Source organism: Kogia breviceps, chromosome 12, assembly GCF_026419965.1.
Source record: "Kogia breviceps isolate mKogBre1 chromosome 12, mKogBre1 haplotype 1, whole genome shotgun sequence".
In the NCBI taxonomy this organism is placed as follows: Eukaryota; Metazoa; Chordata; class Mammalia; order Artiodactyla; family Physeteridae; genus Kogia; species Kogia breviceps.
The window spans coordinates 25,296,154-25,319,025 of record NC_081321.1 but is presented as its reverse complement, the minus strand read 5'-3'; the positions used below and the strand labels follow the sequence as shown (position 1 = coordinate 25,319,025).

The 22,872-nt window shown below is 37.7% G+C and overlaps 1 protein-coding gene across 17 annotated transcripts in view; it reads right to left on the bottom strand.

Annotated features, from left to right (window-relative positions):
- FGD4 (FYVE, RhoGEF and PH domain containing 4) overlaps positions 1 to 22,872 on the bottom strand; it is a 211,744-nt gene that overhangs the window by 6,042 nt on the left and 182,830 nt on the right. For 12 of the 17 annotated variants that reach the window (XM_059080862.2, XM_067009036.1, XM_067009039.1 and 9 more), the window contains 7 exons: positions 21,730 to 21,902; positions 17,991 to 18,021; positions 16,179 to 16,271; positions 15,701 to 15,826; positions 11,935 to 12,075; positions 8,589 to 8,729; positions 5,755 to 6,496 (listed from right to left, as the gene is read on the bottom strand). In XM_059080862.2, coding sequence (XP_058936845.1) covers positions 6,239 to 6,496; positions 8,589 to 8,729; positions 11,935 to 12,075; positions 15,701 to 15,826; positions 16,179 to 16,271; positions 17,991 to 18,021; positions 21,730 to 21,902 — 963 coding nt within the window. In that variant the 3' untranslated portion in view covers positions 5,755 to 6,238. Of the gene's footprint in view, positions 1 to 5,285; positions 6,497 to 8,588; positions 8,730 to 11,934; positions 12,076 to 15,700; positions 15,827 to 16,178; positions 16,272 to 17,990; positions 18,022 to 21,729; positions 21,903 to 22,872 lie in introns of those variants that run through there. The other 5 variants (XM_059080864.2, XM_067009035.1, XM_067009042.1 and 2 more) reach the window with 2 other exon arrangements.

Below are 22,872 nucleotides of genomic sequence, written 5' to 3'. Positions count from 1 at the left end.
GCTCTCTCCGCCACAATTTCCATTCTGGTGTAAGGTGGACGCAAACAAGTCATATGGATGGACCAAGGGCAACAGCTGATGCCAACGGCTTGTAACTATCAATAAATAGTTCTGGGCTTCCCTGGTGGCGCAGTGGTTAAGAATCCGACTGCTAATGCAGGGGACACGGGTTCGAGCCCTGGTCTGGGAAGATTCCACATGCTGCGGAGCAACTAAGCCCGTGCGCCACAACTACTGAGCCTGTGCTCTAGAGCCTGAGAGCCACAACTACTGAAGCCCATGTGCCTAGAGCCCACGCTCCACAAGAAGAGAAGCCACCGCAATGAGAAGCCCGTGCACCACAATGAAGAGTAGCCCCTGCTCACCACAGCTAAAGCCCGTGCGCAGCAACGGGGACCCAGTGCAGCCATAAATAAATAAATATTTAAAATAAATAAATAAATAAATAGTTCTTCAAGGCCTGAAAAAGGTAATAAATGTCTAAAAAGGCTTATCTCTGGAAATATTTTACTTATGAAATAATACTGAATAATATTATTCTTGAAAGATTTACACAGGTTTTGGTGGGATTGGAGGTGGAAAGGAAGGAACATCAGTACCTTAAGGAGTAACTTTTTTCTGAATCAACCAAAATTTCTGACAACCAAAATCATGTGAACTGAACATACATAATCCTAGCTCAGATAACATCTAAGTCTTTAGAATTCATTTAAAGATGTATTTATTTACAAGATACAAGTGTTTAATATTTAATAGGAATTAAAGTGCTTAATTTTACAATGTTTCCAATTCTCTGCCTTTATGACCAAATATACATATGTTACACAATATGTACACTATCTGCAAGTATTTTACATTCATATAGCTAGAAGAGAAAAATTACTTTTTGTGTACACTTTCTCACATTTGAGTTAACTCTAAAATTTTGCTAACATACATTTCAAACTGATCAGTCAACAATTCAAAAACCCAGATAACACTTATTCAAGAATATCAGTCAACTGTCACTCATAAAATGAAATGCTAGTTTGGGTACAACAAACAAAAACCTCCAAAGTTTTATATACAGACATGACTGCTAATGAAGGGAGACCCCCCCCCAAGCGATACATTTCAACATCCATATAATGTGTAATATATAATGTAATTCTGTTATCATAATGGTCCCCATAGACTATTATGTCTCTTCCCAAACCCATATATATATATATATTATATATATATATAACTCTATGTATTTGGTATTCACTTATTCAAATATGCTACAATATTTCTTGATTTAATTTCTCACGAAATCTACCTAATCTCACTAATTCAATCTATAATGAATTTTAGGAAGGGGTAAACATCATGTAACTCTCAGTGACCCCCAATGAGTTAAAAACTATCTTGTAGAAGCCATGTGCTATTTCATCTCAAAAGACAGAAAAGACACTATTTTCTGCCAAGTGTTCAGTCCAGAAAGTAGAATACAGACCATGATTGACTTTAGAGGGATTTTTTTATGTCAGTAAACAGTGCAGAAAATGGCCCAATAGAATTAATTTTTTTTTAGGTCTAAAGAAAAAGTAATGACAAGATAGTAGTGGTATAATTTAGAGGCCAAGGTGAAAGGCCCAGGTGTAATGGATCCCATCAGTGTGCAATTACATAGATTTACATCTTGTAGTTTATATCCCTCTGCAGTTTAAGTGTTTTCCATTTATCTTAGCATATATTGCTCTGATTTGGAGACCAAGGGACTCTTTCTGTTCACCTGTCTGTTTTTGCTTGTTTCAGTTCCTAATCTTGATTCCTCTCTACCACATCAGTAAAGAAAGCAAAGTTACCCTTTCATGATTACAGGGCATACATAAGAATGAATTATACTAAAAATCCATGTATATAATTTATGTTAAAATATTTAAGTTAAAAAGAATACTTTCTATAAAAATTTCATTCCTATGGAAAAACAGAATTGGAAATCAACAGTGCTTTTACATATATACATGTATGCATAAATTCATAGAAAGGGTTTTAAAAGTACATCTAGTGGTCTTTTATATATCATACTCCTATTTTCTAAATCTGGAGACTCTATAGTAGATAGTAATAAGAAAATAAAAAGCAATTTGATTTTACTAAAATTGGATGAGAATGAAAAAGTAACATGATCCACTACAGATGTCCAGTATAGTCCTAAAAACAAGAACAGGTTAGCCACAGATTTTATATTAATATATTCTTGAAGAATACAAAAGTTAAGAATGAGGACATTATGACATTTGTGCCTTTTGAATTCATTTTAGCTTATAAATACCATGTGATTAATCTTAGACCTGCTAACAGGAACATTATGTGATGCAGAAAAATTTAATGTATTTTTTACTGTGCATTATAGCAAGGATACCTGAAGAAAAAAAGAAAAAGAAAAAGAAAAAAAGACCTTTGTCCCCTAAAAGTTTATTTGCTCCTGTTGGTGTCTTTTCCTCAGGATATATCCAGCTCAGAAAGATCATTATTACATATGCTCAGAATAAGAACTTAAGGCTTTGAGTATAACCAGAAATGAGATCTAAAATTTAAAGGGGAATTTAGATCTGTTTCCAGTTTCCACAAAGAAGACAATAAAAAGTGTGGTAATTTAAAAAAATTGTTGTTGTTGTTTTAATTTGGGTAGCTTACCCAGTGAATATAAGTATACCAAGCTATATTAAACTTTATGGAAAATGAAATGTAACTTGATAAAGTAGTGCAGATGTACTTTAACTGTTTTTAACCACCCATACATACCCTTTGCAAAAAAAAAAAAAAAGCTTTAAAAAAAATTTTTTTAAATAAAATAAAAAGGCTTTTGATGGTTGAATCCAAGGTATAATGTTGTCCCTCCCCCACCTCCCCGCCACACATACGTTCTTTTCCCTATACTAAGCAATTTGAATCACAGTATCAATCCTAGGAGTTAATTCTCTATATCCTTGTGGCTAGGAACGTTCACATTAAAAGTTCAGTGTAAAACCTACCCTGTAGGGGCTTCCCTGGTGGCGCAGTGGTTGAGAGTCCGCCTGCCGATGCAGGGGACGCGGGTTCGTGCTCCGATCCGGGAGGATCCCACGTGCCGCTGAGCCCGTGAGCCCGTGAGCCCGTGAGCCCGTGAGCCCGTGAGCCCGTGAGCCATGGCCGCCGCGCCTGCGCGTCCGGAGCCTGTGCTCCGCAACGGGAAAGGCCGCGGCGGTGAGAGGCCCGCATACCACAAAAAAAACCAAAAAACAACCTACCCTGTAGAGCTTTATTGCTTGCATACATGATGGCATTATAGATGCCATTATTACAAAAGTGGCTGGTGGCATTTTTCATTACTGGGTCCCACTTAAAACCTGGAGATAAGTCTGCACTACATTTCATTGGTAGACTTTCAATAAAGCAAAATTTATGTTGAAAACACTGGAATGTTTTATAAAAAATAGCAGTTTTTATCAAAGAAGTATTTTGTTAAGTTTGGAGAAAGAGCACTTTAAAGAAAAGATGATTTAGAGAAAATGAAGAATATGACCAGAATGGAATGTTGGTTTTAATAGTAAAACAACCAATTATTTTTCTAGGTTCAATTTGTCATGACTGCTCAGGTGTCTCAGAAAGCAAAAGACAGATTATTCTTGTAACCAGCCAATCACATTTTGAGGTCTTTTGGTTGAGTATTTCTAAATGGCTAAGAGTATTCCTTTGCCTTTCTCCAAGTAAAAGCATTCGTGATTCTTTAATAAGCAACAGGTAAGGCTGCTTCACTGCTTCTCTTTCTGCTTGGCAAGAACACAGGGAATGTGAAGATGGTGACTGGATAAGCAGAAATTCTCTTCTAATACTAATATTTCTATTTTTTAAAAAAAAATTAAAGATAATGTTAAGAGCATGATAATAAATATTCTCTTTACATGAGTATTCTTTAAATAATTTAAATTAAATAACATTTGATATTTATTGAGCCATAGCTTGAATGTGTTCATGTTACTTCCATTCCAGCAGAACTTATTTGTAGGGAAAGTGTAATCTTCTTGTTCAAAATAGTTTTCAAAAATAATCTGGCTCGTAAATCTTCTAATTGGCTCTTACATTTCCATTTTTCTATCCACATTTACAGAAGTCACCTTCTCCTGATAATCATTCTACATTTTTATTGCTTCTCTTTTCTTGAGATTAAGAAAACCAAAGCATCACCTATAGCTGTAGTTCAACCTCAATAACCACACCCCTGAACACCAACACACACACGGTTGGCAACTAGAAAAGAGAAGCAATGTAAAAAATTAAAAATTTGTCCTTAATTTAATAGGGCCTAAGAAGCGACCTTTATCTTTTTTTGGCTCTAAGTATTTGGTTTAATGTTGATGGATCATGGCAGGTGTTCCTTTTACAGAGGAAGGCAACCTAATCACGCCCACTATAATTAGTTTATCTGCTCCTTAGGGGTGTGGGGGGGAAGAAAAGAGATACTCCAAATATTTCTTAAAAAAAACAGGGCCTGAATAGATGTGTGGCAATTTCAAATTGTGAGTGAATCTAATCTACATTTAAGGTGTAATCCTCAAAGGCCGAGGATAGTGGGGCCATTCTTGTCGATTTCTAGCAGACAGATGCATTAAAAAGTGACAATGTTTGGAAAATGACAGAGTAAATGAGAAAAAAAAAAGGACACAGAGAGAGATCTAATTTTGAGGAAAGGATTAACTTAGCCAACTTAATGTGAGATTTTAAGCACAATTACAATATAATGAAAAGCAGCCTTTGTGACAAGGAATCACATTTTGTCCATTAAAATTCCCCAGAGGATAAAAGGGAAAAGAATGCTCAAACTCTCCTCAATCATCTTGTACACCCCCTGAAAAACCTGCCATTAAAATATTGCTTTTTTATATTGTATTTTTCCCCACTCTTCTTTAATGAGGTGGTTTAAAGAGTTGAGGATAAACTTTCTTAATTACCTATCCATCCCCCTCAATCATAGGTTATCCCGTGTGAATTTTGTTTCATGTCTGACCAACGAATAGGCCCACACAGCTATCTTAAGTGCTAATTATACACAGTCCTCATTTAACCACAATTAACAGTCTTATGGGAAAGAAAAACATAACAATAAATGTAGTTTCCATATGTCCCAGTTCTGTGTAAGGTCAGGTATCTTGTACATGCTGATATTAACTGCTGCAACAATTAGAGGATTGTAAAAGGTAAAATAACCTGTATGACTTGACCATCCCAGTGACCAAAATGCACTTTATCTCAGAATAATCAAGACTGAAGCATTAATTAAACCCTCATCTTATATTTAAGTAGGTATTATTAGCACCTTCAAAGAGAGGCACTGTTTTAAATAGGCACAGAACAAAGAAAAATAGTACTTTAAAAATACTGTTGGAATTCACTAATATATCCCATGCCACATAAATTACAGCTTTTTATTATAAAAATATCAAGACCCTTAGATGTCAATCAGTTAAACATAAATCACCAAAAACATTTCTTAAGTTTAGAACACTGGTCAATTCCAAGATAAAACATGCTGTATATTTAAAAAATAAATTAGAGACAAATATGAACCTAAAGCTGAAGAGAAAAGCATGTATAATGTGTATATATATATATTCGTATTTAATACTATATTTACATAATTGCTATATACTTAAGATATTTTATTCTTAGAAGTATTTCTACAAAAACAAGTATTATCTTAATAAGTTGAAAGTTTGAATACCAACAATTTGTTTTTTCTTTTGTTTTAAAAGAATGTACATCATTTATGCAGCTTGAGCTTTATAAACTAAATTAAATAAGTTAATAGCCTAAACTGTCCCCGTATTTTTTATTTTTAATGTGGATCTATTTTGGCAACATGGAGGTATATCTTTCAAACTGTTATAAATCCTACATGTATAAGTGAAGACAGTAAAGGTTTTCTTAAATGAAAGTGGCCTTTTCTAACCTGAAGTGATAGAATTGATACCAGTTTTTTCCAAGACAAAAGTACATATTCAAGGAATAGCTCATTAAAAAATGCTCCATTTTTCACATTATTTCAAACTTTATGGGTCTACACATTAATTTCAGTAGGAGTACATAAACGTAGGAAAATAGTCCCCCCAAAGATGCATTTATGAGCCTGTATCTTTCAACATAAAGTGCTAAGAGATGAATAAGGAGAGCTGAGAATGTCTTGAGCTGTAAATCTTGAGACCCCCCTCCATACTGCAGTAGGCCCTGGAACTCAGCATTCTGATTTTCTCTTAGGTTCAGGATGATCGTCCAAAGTGGCTGGATGCTTACTAGGACCATCTGGCGTCTCACCTGTGACAGCTAAAAGGATGATTTTCAGCCACTTCTGTTTCAGTTCTTCACTGTCTGCAGCAAAGCTGTGCACAGACTTGGACTGGGTCAGTTTGAAACTGTGTGGCAGGTCTGTACTTCTCGGCATATCATCCACAATGTAGCCCAGGAGTGGAATGGTGGCCTGGGCTCTGACATCCTAAGAAAAAAGCATGGTACATAAAGAAAAAACATGGTGAGATGGGATCCGGCGCCCACTAAACCCCCTTTCCTACTACCATTCCACAGACTCGTACTGTGAACGCTCCATGGAGAGAGATGGGGACCAGTGCTTTTAGCACAGTGCTTGTGTATGAGGCCACCCGTAATGTCACCTGAGTGAATTGATGAATGAGTGCTGACACCTAAATCAGCTAGAGTTCATTGACCCCACATCTCTTTCCCTGTGAGGGAGCCCATTCAGCTCTTCATTCAGTGTAAAAGGGAAGAATAATCATCTTATTGTACAAACCCAGCAAATGTTAATGATGATTTCATTATCAAATGCAGTTCTATTTGGTGTTTCATTCATTCATGCATCAATTTACTTATGGACAGGAAAAGAATGTAGGAAAAACAATGAAACAGAATAAAAAACCAAACAACCCAATCAAAAAATGGGCAGAAGACCTAAACAGACATTTCTTCAAAGACATACAGATGGTCAAAAGGCACATGAAAAGATGCTCAACATCGCTAATTATTAAAGAAATGCAAATCAAAATTACAATGAGGTATCATCTCACAAGGGTCAGAATGGCCATCATCAAAAAGTCTACAAATAATAAATGCTGGAGAGGGTGTGGAGAAAAGGGGAACCCTCCTACACTGTTGGTAGGAATGAAAATTGGTGCAGCCACTATGGAAAACAGTACGGAGAACAGCTCTAAAAATAGAGCTACCATATGATCCAGCAATCACACTGCTGGGCATGTATCCAGAGAAAACCACAATTCAAATACATGCACCTCAATGTTCACTGCAGCACTATTTACAATAGCCAAGACATGGAAGCAGCCTAAATGTCCATCAACAGATGAATGGATAAGGAAGATGTGGTATATATACAGACAACTGAATATTACTCAGCCATAAAAAAGAATGAAATAATGGCATTTGCAGCAACATGGATGGACCTAGAGATTATCATACTAAGTGAAGTAAGCCATATAAAGACATATATCATATGATATCACTTATGATATATATGGAATCTAAAAGAAAGAGAAAAGACAAAAATGAACTTATTTCCAAAATAGAAAGAGACTCACAGACACAGAATATGAACTTTGGTTACTAAAGGGGAAAAGGAGGTCGGGGAGGGATAAATTAGGAGGCTGGGATTAACATATCTACACTACTATGTATAAAATAGATAACCAACAAGGATCTGTATAACACAGGGAACTATACTCAATATTATGTAATAACCTATAAGGGAAAAGAATCTAAAAAAGAAATATATATATATATATTCAGATATATATATATATATTTGAATAGCTGTGCTGTATACCTGAAACTTACCCAATATTGTAAATCAACTATATTTCAATTAAAAATACACACACACACACACACACACACATCTCGGCATTTTTAGTCTATTTCTAAAATAAAGTTTTACTAGCACTTAATGTAGATATAGGCTAAAACACAACAGGTACATTAAAATGTTTATATGTTTCCAGGTGAGTGCATAATTGATTTAAGTGTTGTTGGTTTTTTAAGCACAACACAATCCATAGTGCCTGGTGCATGTCTGCTGTCCCCATATATTTATCTCAGATCCATTCACGTAAGGTCTCAAAAAATTGTTACTGGATAATGTTAATCTAAGGTTGATTTAAATTCACCTTCTCACATTCCTTTCTTTTTCAAGTATTCCTCCATGCAGGAAAAAAAAAGGCTTACTAATATTTCCCATCATTAAAAAGGCTCCTTCCCCTTCTTGCCTCTCCCTCTGATTCAACCTCTTCTCCCCATGCCCTTTCCTAATTCAACTCACATTTTCTCAAACCCACTAAATAGGAATGAGAGAAGGGGCAAATGATCCACAGTGCTGAAGAAATTATTGGCTATAGAAGGAATCAGTCTAAATAAACTTGAATTTTAGTTACTTATTATTTTTCAACTATAATGAAAAATAGTGAAACTGTGAATTCTCTTGTTCTAGAGAAGTAATGTAAGGATCTTAAGTTCAGGGTCCACTGGCCTCCCTCTGTCCCTCCAGAAAGATGAAGTTTAGATACCTGGGGGGCACCATACATGTACAGTGCAAGAGGGTCTTGTTTGGGGATCACACACCAAGCTTTCTGCCAAGGTTTTGACTTTTCCATATATTGAAGAAAACTGCATACCACACTGTTTCCAGATACTTCTGCAGATTCAATCTAGAAAATACAACGGAAAGAAACAGTGAGAGAGCGCGAATGAACACAAAATGAACCAGATAAGAGAGGTAATTCAACGTAAGGTAACATTCATAAATTACAATGTGTTTATATAAAATGTCTCCTGGGATTATCTAGAGAAGGTTCACCTGCAATTATTATTTAAACATTCATCTAGATCTATGATGAATTAAGTCAATTTTAACTGTATTACCAGACCTGTAATTTAAATAAAATTAAACATTTATTGACTGCTTACTATGAAGGCACTTTTCTTAGCTCACTACTTATATCATTTAATTCTCACACCAACACCGAAAAGTTATTACTTGCATTATTATAAGGTTTAGAGATGAAATAGCTTTCCTAAGATTTAGGAATTGGTGTGCTAGGATTTGAGTCTGGACCCAGAGTCTGAACTCTTAGCCACAATGCTATACCAAAGTCACTATGTAAGAATGCAATAGCAAAAAGGCAAATACTTACCAGCAACCTTTGTCCTATACCTGAGATAATTTTAAAGTTTTAAAAATTGCAGTAACTCTTTGTGGAGCCATGTACGGTTTTCTGCTTTGTCTCCTAATACGTAAATCACTGGCTAAAAAGGGAACAAAACCCTTTGACTAAATGATGGTTTTTATTACACATATTATGGAAAGCAACTGGTTTGCATCTATTTTCTATCTCTCAAATCCAGTGTCATCCACTGAACAGTGCTGGTTTGCAAGCTGCTTTGCTACCAGTTTGAGATAAGCACAGAAAGCAAGAGTAAGCATTTAGAAACTTTTATAGCAATCTGACTTGTGATGATACCCAAGCACATAATTGTGTATTTCACAAAAATACTGAGCTGTGATGGTTTAGAAAGTAAAACTGGCCCTTCATCACAGATAGTTTAAGAAGCATTGACTGGCAAACAATGGACTGCTAGCCCACCACCTGTTTTTATATGGCCTGTGAGCTAAGCAGAGTTTTTACAGATGAACATTTAAAATCAATCTGATGGGGGCTTCCCTGGTGGCGCAGTGGTTGGGAGTCCGCCTGCCGATGCAGGGGACGCGGGTTCGTGCCCTGGTCCGGGAGGATCCCACATGCCGCGGGGCGGCTGGGCCCGTGAGCCATGGCCGCTGGGCCTGCGCGTCCGGAGCCTGTGCTCCGCAACGGGAGAGGCCGCAGCAGTGAGAGGCCCGCGTACCGCAAAAAAAAAAATAAATAAAAATAAAAAAAATAAAAAAAAATAAAAAATAAAATCAATCTGATGATCTAGAATACTAAAACTCTGAACTCTAACTAAGTGAAATGTTATCTATCTTCCCTCCCCAAAGGAATTCCATACTTCTTATTACCATATTACAAAAATTATACTAAATTATTACTTTTAATTATTTGAGAATATTTGTTTTCTCTCGTTTTAGAAGTAATATTCTCAGTTTTGCCTTTCAGCTTGCAAAGACTAAAATAGTTTCTCTCTGCCCTTTTACAGAAAAAATTTGTTGATCCTTGGTCTAGCGGACCTAACAAACTAGTTGGCATGAGTAAGTTTCAAATATATATGTATGTGTGTGTGCATATGCACACATCCACACTTATCTTCTACTTATGGACTTCACACTGTAAATACATTTGATTAAATGTGTTAACCTAATAAGTAATTGATTAATTTTCCTCCAAGTACAGGCTTTTCTAGAAAACTACCTAGAGATTTTAATTTCATAGATACAGCCTGAAACTCACCCCTGAAAATAAGTTATTTGACTCATTATTCTATGCCAGTCTCATCCATTGCTGCTGTTCAGTCTTCTGAGACTGTGTTTCTGGAAGCTACTGAAGCATGTCTTTCCACCCTCCCTGCCAGAGAAAGCCCACTCTGGTCTGCCATACAAGCAACATCTATATCCTAGAAGAATGCAGAGTTATAGTTTGTGGGCCTGTACTTTAACCTCAAGTGGACCTTGAAGTTTATGATCCTTTTTCAGTTAACAGAAATGACTTTTTGTATGTTTATACAGTGTAGAGTTCAATAAACACTCATTGATTCTTAAATAAATTATAGAAATTCTTAATAAACCAAGTATGTCTATGATTTTAGATACATAAACATTTTGATCATGAGCCTATTCTTCACATATTTCCAGGCTATCTTGAACTTTCTGTCACAGAGCCCTTATTATGTAGTTTACTACTTATGTCGTTAATATCTTTGGGTGTAAAACTTATTTCAGATACTAGTCGCATTACAGTTCCTAGGTTTGGGAGGTCTGAATTTATCTAAAATATGAATCAAACTTACTTGTGAGACATTTCAATAATATTTCAACGTAGTTGTCAGATTACTGTCACTGGCCATTAAATGATTCTTTTAATGCAATAAGTTGGAAGAGTTTTTTAGGTAATAAGACTTTAATCTAAATTTTAATAATATCATACAGTATTTTCAAAGCCAATATGATGAAATTGAGAGAAAAGCTTTCCTCTTAAAATATATATATAGTAGTAAGTTGGGCATTAGAAGAGATGTCAATTAATACTCTAATATTTGACCACAGCTACCTTCACAAAATCAATACACAATCAGCCCTCTATATCTGTGGATGCAGAACCTGAGGATATGGAGGGCTGGCTGTATCACGCCACGGTATATAAGAGACTTGAGGGGCTTCCCTGTTGGCGCAGTGGTTGAGAATCCGCCTGCCGATGCAGGGGACACGGATTCGGGCCCCGGTCCGGGAAGATCCCACATGCCGCGGAGTGGCTGGGCCCGTGAGCCGTGGACGCTGAGCCTGCGCGTCCGGAGCCTGTGCTCCGCATTGGGAGAGGCCACAACAGTGAGAGGCCCGCGTACCACACACACACACAAAAATAAAACAAAAAACAAAACAAACAAACAAAAAAAAGAGACTTGAGCGTCCGTGGATTTTGGTATCTGTGGGGGTCCCGGAACCAATCCCCCGCAGACGCCAAGGAAGGACTGGATTTACTCTCAAATGCACATTGGTTAACGTAGCACTGTCCCTCTTCTTTCTGTACAACTGAGCATGACCCCAAGAGTCAGCAATAGAACAAAAGTATAAATCTTCCTCATCATAGTCCAAATTGTTAAATACTAAGCGAAATAACAAAATATATTATTTGTATTCTTCAGAGTTAAAGAATATTGTTTTTAGTATAAAAATCTGAAAGATATCCAATATTTAATATTTCATACCTCTAAAATTCCTTTTCTTTTCTTTTCTTCACTGTCTGTGAATCCACTTATTATCTGATAACAGTCTTTACAAACTTTGCTCAATTTACCACCATCATACTCAAGTTGAGCTTTATAATCAGAACACTTCCAACAAACCACCTTAAATTAAGAAAATATAAAGAAGAGTGAATAATCATATTTTTAAAATAAGATTTAAGCAATAATCAGTTATAGGTAATAATAAATGAGAAAAAGTTAAATGTAAAAGGCAAAGTTTTATCAGACGAACAATATCCCCATGAACATTTGGAGTGTTGGTCACGTATTTATAATATGCTGCTTGTGATGGGCTCTGCTTTCTCATCCTTCTCTTCCTGGCCCTAAAGGTAGGAGCTCTTCAAAGGCTTGGTCCAGACCATTACACTTCACACCTCTGGACGTTTTATATCTTCCCCAAATGAATTCACGGTCTACCTTGCTCCCAGCTTTCTCCTTCTCACACTTCGTCCCTCCCAACCTGTTCCCCTCTCAGAACACTCTCTATTGCTGGAAATAGCACAGCCTTCTAACCAGTTATGGCAAGTCAGAAACCTAGGAGTCATCCTGATACCTCTCTCTACCTCACCCCATAGATTCACCATGTTATAAAGTCCTGCTGATTTTAACTCCTAGATATTTTTTCAATCTGTCCATTTTTCTACATCTTCCTTGCAATTACCTGAGTCCAAGCTATCAATGTCCTGGTTTGGACCATTATAGCCTCATGACTGGCCCTTGTAGCATTCCTACTGGAGTCCAGGCCACGACTCTAAGATCCCTTCCAAGCTATTTTCCAAATGGCATCAGATGCTTCCTTAAAAATGCAAATCTGATATATTTCTCTCCTATTTAAATTTCTTTAAAGTCTTCCCTTTGCTCTTGGATAATGAACAAATTCTTAACCCTGGCCTATAAAGTCCTGCATGATTTACCTCTCTTACTCTATCTTCAGTGACACTGGCTTCTTAGAGCTGCTACAGTGCTCTCCTCCCTCCCTCTCTCATCTCCGCTTCAGTGAGTTAACTTGCTCATCCTTCAGATACTGACTCAAATTTCACTTCCTCAAGGAAGACTCCTCCAACTTCCAGAATACAGCCCATCTCTTATCACTGTGCTATTAAAGTTCCATGTGCTTTCTGCATGCACTGATCACAATTTTTAATCATATACTTGTGTGGTTTTTCGATTAATGTTTGTCACCCTCACTAGGCTGTAGGCTCTATCAGAAATTGTCCTTGTGTATTTTGCTCACTGTTTATAGTAACTGTTTAAAAAATAACCTTGCAGTTTAAAAAATTATCTTCTTGGGGACTTCCCTGGTGGTCCAGTGGTTAAGAATCTGCCTTCCAATGCAGGGGACATGGGTTCAATCCCTGGTGGGGGAACTACGATCCCACATGCTGTGGGGTAACTAAGCCTGCGCACTGCAACTACTGAGCTCGTGCACTCTAGAGCCCGTGTGCCACAACTAGAGAGCCTGTGCACTGCATCTACTGAGCCTGCATGCTCTGGAGTCCACATGCCACCACTGCTGAGGCCATGTGCTCTGGAGCCCGCATGCCACAATTAGAGAGAAGCCTGCGTGCTGCAATGAAACATCCCACATGCCACAACAAAGATCCCACATGGTGCAACTAAGACCTGACGCAGCCAAATAAATAAATAAATAAATAAATAAAATTATCTTCTTGCTTCTAGAAGAATATTTTCCCTCATTTATAATGGACAAACTATATTTAAGAAATATAAATATTAGTAAAACTTTTGGTTTAGATTCACATCACGTAAAATTCACAAAAAAGAATTGTTCATTGTTTTCTCATACTTTCAATGAAATTACCCTAGGATTTAAAATTAGACATGTCTGTATCTGCAAATTCATATCAACTAATATTTATTTTCAAAGTATGTCACAGTACATTCATATTTTTGTTTGTTTACTGAAAGCAAGTATGTCAATATCTGAAATCATTTCAAGCAAACTCAATGAGAGATTAAAAAAAGTCTTACACTGAGGGGGGAAAAAAAAAGATGTTTGCTATCAATTTGATTTTGATTATAAAACTGTCTCACTGAGTAAAAACTTAGGTAAAAAGGAAGAATAAATCTGCAATGTAATTGAGAATAATCTGAAAGTACTATCAATAAAAACTGTTGCACGAAAGCATACTAATAATACATTTAGTCATGACACTACAATGCCTACCCTTCTCTATGCTTATGTGCTGCTTTTTAGAAGAAAGTATTAATCTTCAACTTGGTTTACAAGGCCCTCCAAAACCTGCTGCTACTTCTCTCCAACTTCAGGTCATGTTTTGTTCCTTCTCACTCTTTCCATATGAAATAATTCAATCCATGAAAACCTGTTAATTGCCTTAGCTGGCTTGAGTTGCTGAATATTGTTAGAGATATTTCATTCCATTAAATGGACTAGTGTGCTCTTTTAAATTTATAACCATAAACCTCTAATGGGCATCTTTGTTTCTTTGGTAGGCTCACTTTTTCCTGTCCAGAGACAACTATTACATACTTAGCTCTCTTTCTCAAATCTCCCCCCTCCCTCTTACTTCCCCCTTCACTTTCAGATGATGACTCTTCCTCATACTTCAATGAATATGTAGATATTATCAGACCTAAATTCCCTCATTTCCCACCACCAAATCAAAAACACACCCACATTTCCACTCATCTTTCCCTTTATCCTTTCTGTTATAATGGAGGGAAGTTTCCCTCTCCCCATCAAAAGTCTGAACTTCTACTTAAGCTATAGGTTCCATCTCATATCTTCTCAACGTCATTGACTCCTTTGGTTATTATTTATCTTTCTATTTCTTAGATTGCTCATGATGCTCCAGCTACATGACCTTTTGGCAGTCTCGAGAATAGATCAGGGCTTCCCTGGTGGCGCAGTGGTTGAGAATCTGCCTGCCAATGCAGGGGATATGGGTTCGAGCCATAGTCCGGGAAGATCCCACATGCTGCGGAGCAACTAAGCCCATGTGCCACAACTACTGAGCCTGCGCTCTAGAGCCTGTGGGCCACAACTACTGAGCCTGCGTGCCACAACTACTAAAGCCCGCGTGCCTAGAGCCCATGCTCTGCAACAAGAGAAGCCACTGCAGTGAGAAGCCCATGCACCACAACGAAGAGTAGCCCCCACTCGCTGCAAATAAATAGAAAGCCTGTGTTCAGCAACAAAGACCCAATGCAGCCAAAAATAAATAAATAAATTTATTTTAAAAAATAAAAAAATTAAAAAGAAGAGATGAAGCTCTTTCCTGCCTCAGGGCTTTTGACATACAACTCTCACTGCCTGAACGTTCTTTCTGCCTTCTTTCTTATGGTTAGCTCTTTCTCACCTTTTAGGCATCAGCTTAAATATCAACGCCTCAGACTGGTCTTCATTTTTCTAACTAAAATTGGTTCCAAATCCTCTTCCATTACCGTTATTCCCCATTTTAACTTCTTGATTTCTTATTGCATTTATAGTCATTTGAAATGCTTGTCTGTTAATTTGACTGGTCTGTTTTCTCCATTAGAATGTGAGCTCTGTGAAGCTGGCTATCATTTTGCTTACCAGTTTTTCTCCAGGGCCCAGCATAGTGCTTTGCATAAAGTTATCACCAACAAAAGTTTATCAACTAAGTGATTTACTGAATGATTTCTTTGTTTTTTTTCCAAGTTAATGATTTTACAACACTTATATAGTGACTAACAATCTTAATGACCAAGAAAGCTCACATACATGTCCACATGCTCGACAATGATGCCTTCTCCTTGTCAGGGCATTAAAAGACTCCTTGCATTTCATACACATTGTAACTTCATTATCTCGGATCCATCTTGGGGCTCTTTTTCCTAGCTCAGCAGTCTAAAAAGGAGAGAGATATTCAATTTTAATGGCAAAAACTGTCATTTCCATCCATCCATCCATCCATCTGTTCGTTCATTTATTTATTTTAAAAAGAATTTTAACAACATTGATCATACCATGTTCTGAAACTCAAGATCCAGAAAAAGAGAGAGAGAGAAAAAAAAAAAGGTTCAAAGACATTTAAGCAGCATGAAAAGGCACTCTATTGTATTCATCTAAGAAGAAATGAGATTCTGTCCAAATAGCCAGTTTGGGCTTTGCAAAGGGAAAAGACTGGGTAACAAAATGACTAGATAGATCTTCTGCAACTGCAAAGAGAAAAGAACTTAAAGAACTTAATTCGACTTACAGAAACCTCTGAGTGAATGTCATTATCCTTGGCAATTGCATTTCTGAAGGTTTCATGCCTCTGATGGAAAGCATCAATAGTCTCTTGAAGTGCCTAAAATATACATGAAATTCAAAGCACATGTTAAAGTATCACATACAAATTAATAAAAACACTTTATTAAACAAATATCTAATAGACCAATGGAACAGGAAAGAAAGCCTAGAGATAAACCCACACACATATGGTCACCTTATCTTTGGTAAAGGAGGCAAGAATATACAGTGGAGAAAAGACAGCCTCTTCAATAAGTGGTACTGGGAAAACTGGACAGCTACATGTAAAAGTATGAAATTAGAACACTCCCCAACACCATACACAAAAATAAACTCAGAATGGGTTAAAGACCTACATGTAAGGCCAGACACTATCAAACTCTTAGAGGAAAACATAGGCAGAACACTCTATGACATAAATCACAGCAAGATCTTTTTTGACCCACCTCCTAGAGAAATGGAAATAAAAACAAAAATAAACAAATGGGGCCTAATGAAACTTAAAAGCTTTTGCACAGCAAAGGATACCATAAACAAGACCAAAAGACAACCCTCAGAATGGGAGAAAATAGTTGCAAATGAAGCAACTGACAAAGGATTAATTTCCAAAATTTATAAGCAACTCATGCAGCTCAATAACAAAAAAACAAACAACCCAATCCAAAAATGGGCAGAACTAAATAGACATTTCTCCGAAGAAGATATACAGATTGCCAACAAACACATGCAAGAATGCTCAACATCATTAATCATTAGAGAAATGCAAATCAAAACTACAATGAGATATCATCTCACACCGGCCAGAATGGCCATCACCAAAAACTCTAGAAACAGTAAATGCTGGAGAGGGTGTGGAGAAAAAGGGAACCCTCTTGCACTGCTGGTGGGAATGTAAACTGATACAGCCACTATGGAGAACAGTATGGAGGTTCCTTAAAAAACTAAAAATAGAACTACCATACGACCCCACAATCCCACTACTGGGCATATACCCTGAGAAAACCATAATTCAAGAAGAGTCATGTACCACAATGTTCATTGCAGCTCTATCTATAATAGCCAGGACATGGAAGCAACCTAAGTATCCATCAACAGATGAATGGATAAAGAAGATGTGGCACATATATACAATGGAATATTACTCAGCCATAAAAAAGAAATGAAACTGAGTTATTTGTAATGAGGCGGATAGACCTGGAGTCTGTCATACAGAGTGAAGTAAGTCAGAAGGAGAAAAACAAATACCGTATGCTAACACATATATATGGAATCTAAGAAAAAAAAATGTCATGAAGAGACTAGGGGTAGGAATAAAACACAGACCTACTAGAGCATGGACTTGAGGACATGGGGAAGGGGAAGAGTAAGCTGTGACGAAGTGAGAGAGTGGCATGGACATATACACACTACCAAATGTAAAATAGATAGCTAGTGGGAAGCAGCCGCATAGCATGGGGAGATCAGCTAGATGGTTTGTGACCACCTAGAGGGGTGGGATAGGGAGGGTGGGAGGGAGACGCAAGAGGGAGGAGATATAGGGATATATGTATATGTATAGCTGATTCACTTTGTTGTAAAGCAGAAACTAACACACCATTGTAAAACAGTTACACTCCAATAAAGATGTTAAAAAAAAAAATCTAGGATGGAAATCACCTTAAAAATTAAATGACCGTATTCTGATGACTACACTACGTGCATAATACAATATGTGCACATCTGGGTACACATACAGAGGTTACCACAAAACAAAAATGAAAATAGCAATCAGGTTTACCTTGATCCATTCTTCTTTGTCTTGCTCAGAACTAAAACAAACAACAACGAAAAATTAAAGTGAATAGAGAGAACATTAGTGAGTTATACCTGGTGCATACAACTGTATTTATGTTATTCTAACTTTCTGGAAAATTCAGGGATGTCCAAGAAGGAGTTATAATAAAAATTAAATAGAATCTCTGGCAATTGAACAAATGAATTCCTAAACATAGTTTTATACCATTCACTTACTTTGGTACACATAACTTTTGATGGAGAGAGTTAAGTTTGGCTTCTATTAGTTTAACCACCATCATCTAGTTGTATATATCAGGTATCTGCAGATCTAGCATTATACTAGATATAGGTCTAGACTTCCAATTCACTTTTATGAAAACACACGAGGCTTTGAAAGGCTGCTAGTCACAATCCACCTTAGAAAAGATTGCAATTATCCTTGAGACTATAAATTATCTGTGTAAGGCTTTAGGGAGCTATGTAACATTTCCTTTGGTAAACAATTTAATTCTATTTTGCTAGGCTCCAGGCAATACCATACCTAATTCATTATAGATAAAACACAACGAAGATTTAAATGCCTATAGGAAGGAGGTTTCACAGATTAATGAACCCCAGTATTTAATAATTTTCTGTTGGGAAAAAAATTTCCCTTTTAGTAGACTTTGGACTCAGTAAGATCTCCAAATTGAGGGATTGTGAAGAGTGGGCTCTTTTTGTTTGCATGTATTTGGTAGGCTAGGGCTAAGTCTGAGTCCCTGTCCCAGCCCGAATGTCACATGCCACAGTCCCACAGGTATCACATATGTATAAATCTGTGATCATACCATCCATGTGACACCATCCATCTTTCTCACAAAAACTGGGTATCGCGATGTGCCAGGAATACTGCTGGGATCCGTGCGTGTCAAATGTAAGATTCTGCTTATATTTCACCTGGGGATCCTGAACCAAGAACCTTGGTGGGGGCAGGGGCTTTAATCTTGCCCCTCAAAAAAGGTTTTTCCCTAATGCTATGCCCCGCCCCCACAAAATCAGCTCTACTGCTCTGGAAGCATAGTTACTTGCTAGCTGCTTTTAGCCTTTTAAATGCAAAGTAACTTGACAAGTCTTTAATGCCTTTTGTTTTACTTTCTCAATCATGGCAGATTTTTAAATTTACTCCTTTGTTTAATTTACTCATCACTATATTTTTATATCCATTTAGCAATAGAAAACCATTGAATAAAAACTACATAAAATAATTTTGTTTCAAAAGTTTATATTCTTTTGAATATGGAAGGGGAAGCAGAGGAGAGGTCAGTCTTCAGGCTGACTTATTTAATAAGAAAAGCAGAACATTTTTTTCTGTGTTGGCTTCAGAAGTGAATTCTCTTTAAATATCACCAAATATATACCCAATTTGGGGTTCCATGTAATCCTTCAGACTTTCTGAGAATTTCAGTGTTTGTCTACATTCTTTGTGTGTGTGTGTGTGTGTGTGTGTGTGTGTGTGTGTGTGTGTGTGTGTGTGTGTGTGTGTGGTACGCGGGCCTCTCACTGCTGTGGCCTCTCCCATTGCGGAGCACAGGCTCCGGACGCGCAGGCTCAGCGGCCATGGCTCACGGGCCCAGCCGCTCCACGGCACGTGGGATCCTCCAGGACCGGGGCACGAACCCGTGTGCCCTGCATCGGCAGGCGGACTCTCAACCACTGCGCCACCAGGGAAGCCCTGTCTACATTCTTGAGAGACTCATTATAGACCAGAAGATAAGTAATTACACTTCATTCAGATCTTCAATTCATCATATAATCATAAATACAACTAAAGCAATGGGATTAGGGGAATAAGAAATTTAAGGAAAAATGAGTGTGTTTTCAGTACTAATTGGAATGTATCCAATAGTGCATATTGGAACTCTACAAAATGATAACTGCCTGTACTTAAGAAAAATTTTCATGAATCAGCCCCATCCTGAAGCGAAAAGAGCCCAACGTGCTAATGGAGGGGGGCTGGAGTCCCTCTCAACTCAGGCAACCCAAGAATCCTTGATAATCTCTCTTCTGCTGTTCAGACACATCTCTCGGGTTTGCAGATTTGGAACTATGCTCATATTCAGAGCCAGCAGAACCTTCATTTATCTGCAATGAAGAATTCTATGATGATCAGAACAATTGATGAGTCTTCTCTGTCGCCAGGGCCAATCATTCAGGGAGTCAGCCACTGAGTGAGGACTTAGGTCAGGAGCTTCCAAGAACAGTAACATAAATTGTTCTCTTGGGTTTGATGGCTGGGGTCCAAATCCCACCATGATAAAGTAGGAAAACCATAACATCCAAAGCCAAGTCCTCCACCATTTTAACTCATGCTTGAAATGCTGCCTCCTAATCCTCACGGCAGTCTCCTGGCAGCTCCCTAAGTAATGCAGGTTCATTATATATTTTCTGTGGGAAATCAAAGAACTGGCTAGGTATTTCTTCAAACTTTCCTAACGTGCCACATGTTCTATATCTATAATCACCAATTCCCTGGCTCCCTGGGTACAGATTCCTATTAAAATAATTTATTCTCTTTTGAAAATGTGAAGTTTAAGCTCGTACATAGTTACTAAACACAGATATCCAGGATGAGTTCACCTAAGCAGCCAGAACCACATGCTATTGGTGCAAAGGAATAGAAAGGAACAGAAGGGCTCTCTGATTCTCCATGGATTCTAGGGTATGAAAACCATCAGGGCTGGGATCAGTAGTTAACCTCTGATCTGTGAACTTTTGGTGTATCTCAATTTTCACCATGCTAGGTTTTTTTGTTTTTTTAGGTTTTTTTTTGAAGTACGCGGGCCTCTCACTGTTGTGGCCTCTCTCGTTGCAGAGCACAGGCTCCGGACGCGCAGGCTCAGCGGCCATGGCTCACGGGCCCAGCCGCTCCGCGGCATGTGGGATCTTCCCAGACCGGGGCATGAACCCATGTCCCCTGCATCGGCAGGCGGACTCTCAACCACTGCGCCACCAGGGAAGCCTGGTTTTTGTTTTTCATAGGATAAATGGGTGACAGTTACCTAAAGCAGATATTTTAAAACCTGACAGCACTCTGTCTTCTAGAGGTTCACGCATGAGGTAGCTGTGATCTACTACAGTGGTTCTCATGGTTTTTTTTTCTTTCCAAACACGGTTATGCTAGGCCTCCAGCTCTTTCTCTCCCACTCAATAAACATATAAGAAGAGCCACCCCTTCCAGAAGTCCTGGTTGCTAGAGACTACTAGAACCCCAAATGGCCCCCTTCGTGTATCCTCAACTGTGGCAGGAGAATCATGTTTTCCAAAATGCCTCCAAAATGATTGATTTCCAAAATCATTCTCTCCATCAAAGTGCCATTAAGTCCTATGAATGCAGAGTCTCTGAAGGACAGATGGTTAAAGCTTCAACATTTATCATGAAATAATAAACATCAATAAACATTTGTGGACCAAAAGGAAGGATGGTGGAAAAAAGGCTAGAGAACTTTTTCCTAGAAGACTCAAAACTTTGGCTTGAATGCAACAATTCGGTCACTTTAATTCACTGAATGCTTACTGTCTGAAAAACCACTATCCTAGGCACTACAGAGGAATCAAAAGGGAAGACATAATTCTTGACTTTCAAGAGCTTACATCTTTCCATTTATGTCCAACCAGACATGGGACAGATCCTCAGAATTATTTTGTCCTACGATTTATTCTGATGCTTTTGTAAAGTTGTGAGATAGGAATGGTTCTCTTACCTGGCTTGCAGTTCCAGTGTTCTCTCTTTCCCAGATATCTGGAAAGTGTGTGGATATTCCTCATTGTGAGTCTCTACAATTTTCATTCCATCAATGCCAACCCTGGTTCGAACTGTGAATTTAGAGCCCACCAAGCTGAATCTTGGCACGCAGTATAGCAACATGTTGTTGAACTGCAAGAAGGCAGAACACATGTCAAAAACCAGGAAAACAAAGAAGACAGAGGAAAGTGACCAATACTGAAAGTAGCCCTAGACAAAAATTCCAGGGAATACCATACTTTCTATGTGAGAAAAATTACTTAAATACCAGAGAGCTTTTATGCTTGTATCAAAATTGTCATATTTTAAAATTTGTAATGTATATTTCTCCCGTGTTGGTTCATAAATATTTTATTAATATTTAAGTAAACCAATCATCATTTTGTGTACTAGTAAGAAATTAGTTAAGGAAATTAAGCTCAGCAACAATTTTTTTTTTTTTAAATTTTTTTTTGTGGTACATGGGCCTCTCAGTGCCGTGGCCTCTCTCTCGTTGCAGAGCACAGGCTCCAGACGCGCAGGCTCAGCGACCATGGTTCATGGGCCCAGCCGCTCCACGGCATGTGGGATCTTCCCGGACCGGGGCACGAACTCGTGTCCCCTGCATCGGCAGGCGGACTCTCAACCACTGTGCCACCAGGGAAACCAGCAACAATTTATTAAGCACCTCTATATACCAGAAACTGAAGTTTCTGTAACTGAAGTTCATGTAAGTTGAAGCCCTTAGACAATGAAATTTCTAACTGTTGTGTCAGGCAACAAGTTTACAATAGCTGTTAGAGGAAAAGATTAATATTTAGCAATTATTTTTAACCAATGTGCTTAATGTTAAGTTTTAAAAAGTAGGGAAATTATTAGTTCAAATTTCATTAGAACATGGGTTAGCACACTAAATCCTCTGTAGAAAAACAAAGCCACTGTTTTATACTGCCCCACATCTTGCTTAAGAATTCATCATGTATGAATTAACAGAAAAGTCATTTATTTTAGCAAAAAGTCTTTATTTAAAATGAAGAACCTTATTTTGAAACTGAATCAAATTAGTGCCTCATTTCTCGTCAGCCATGAACAGCTCCTGGACTTCCCTGGTAGCCCAGTGGTT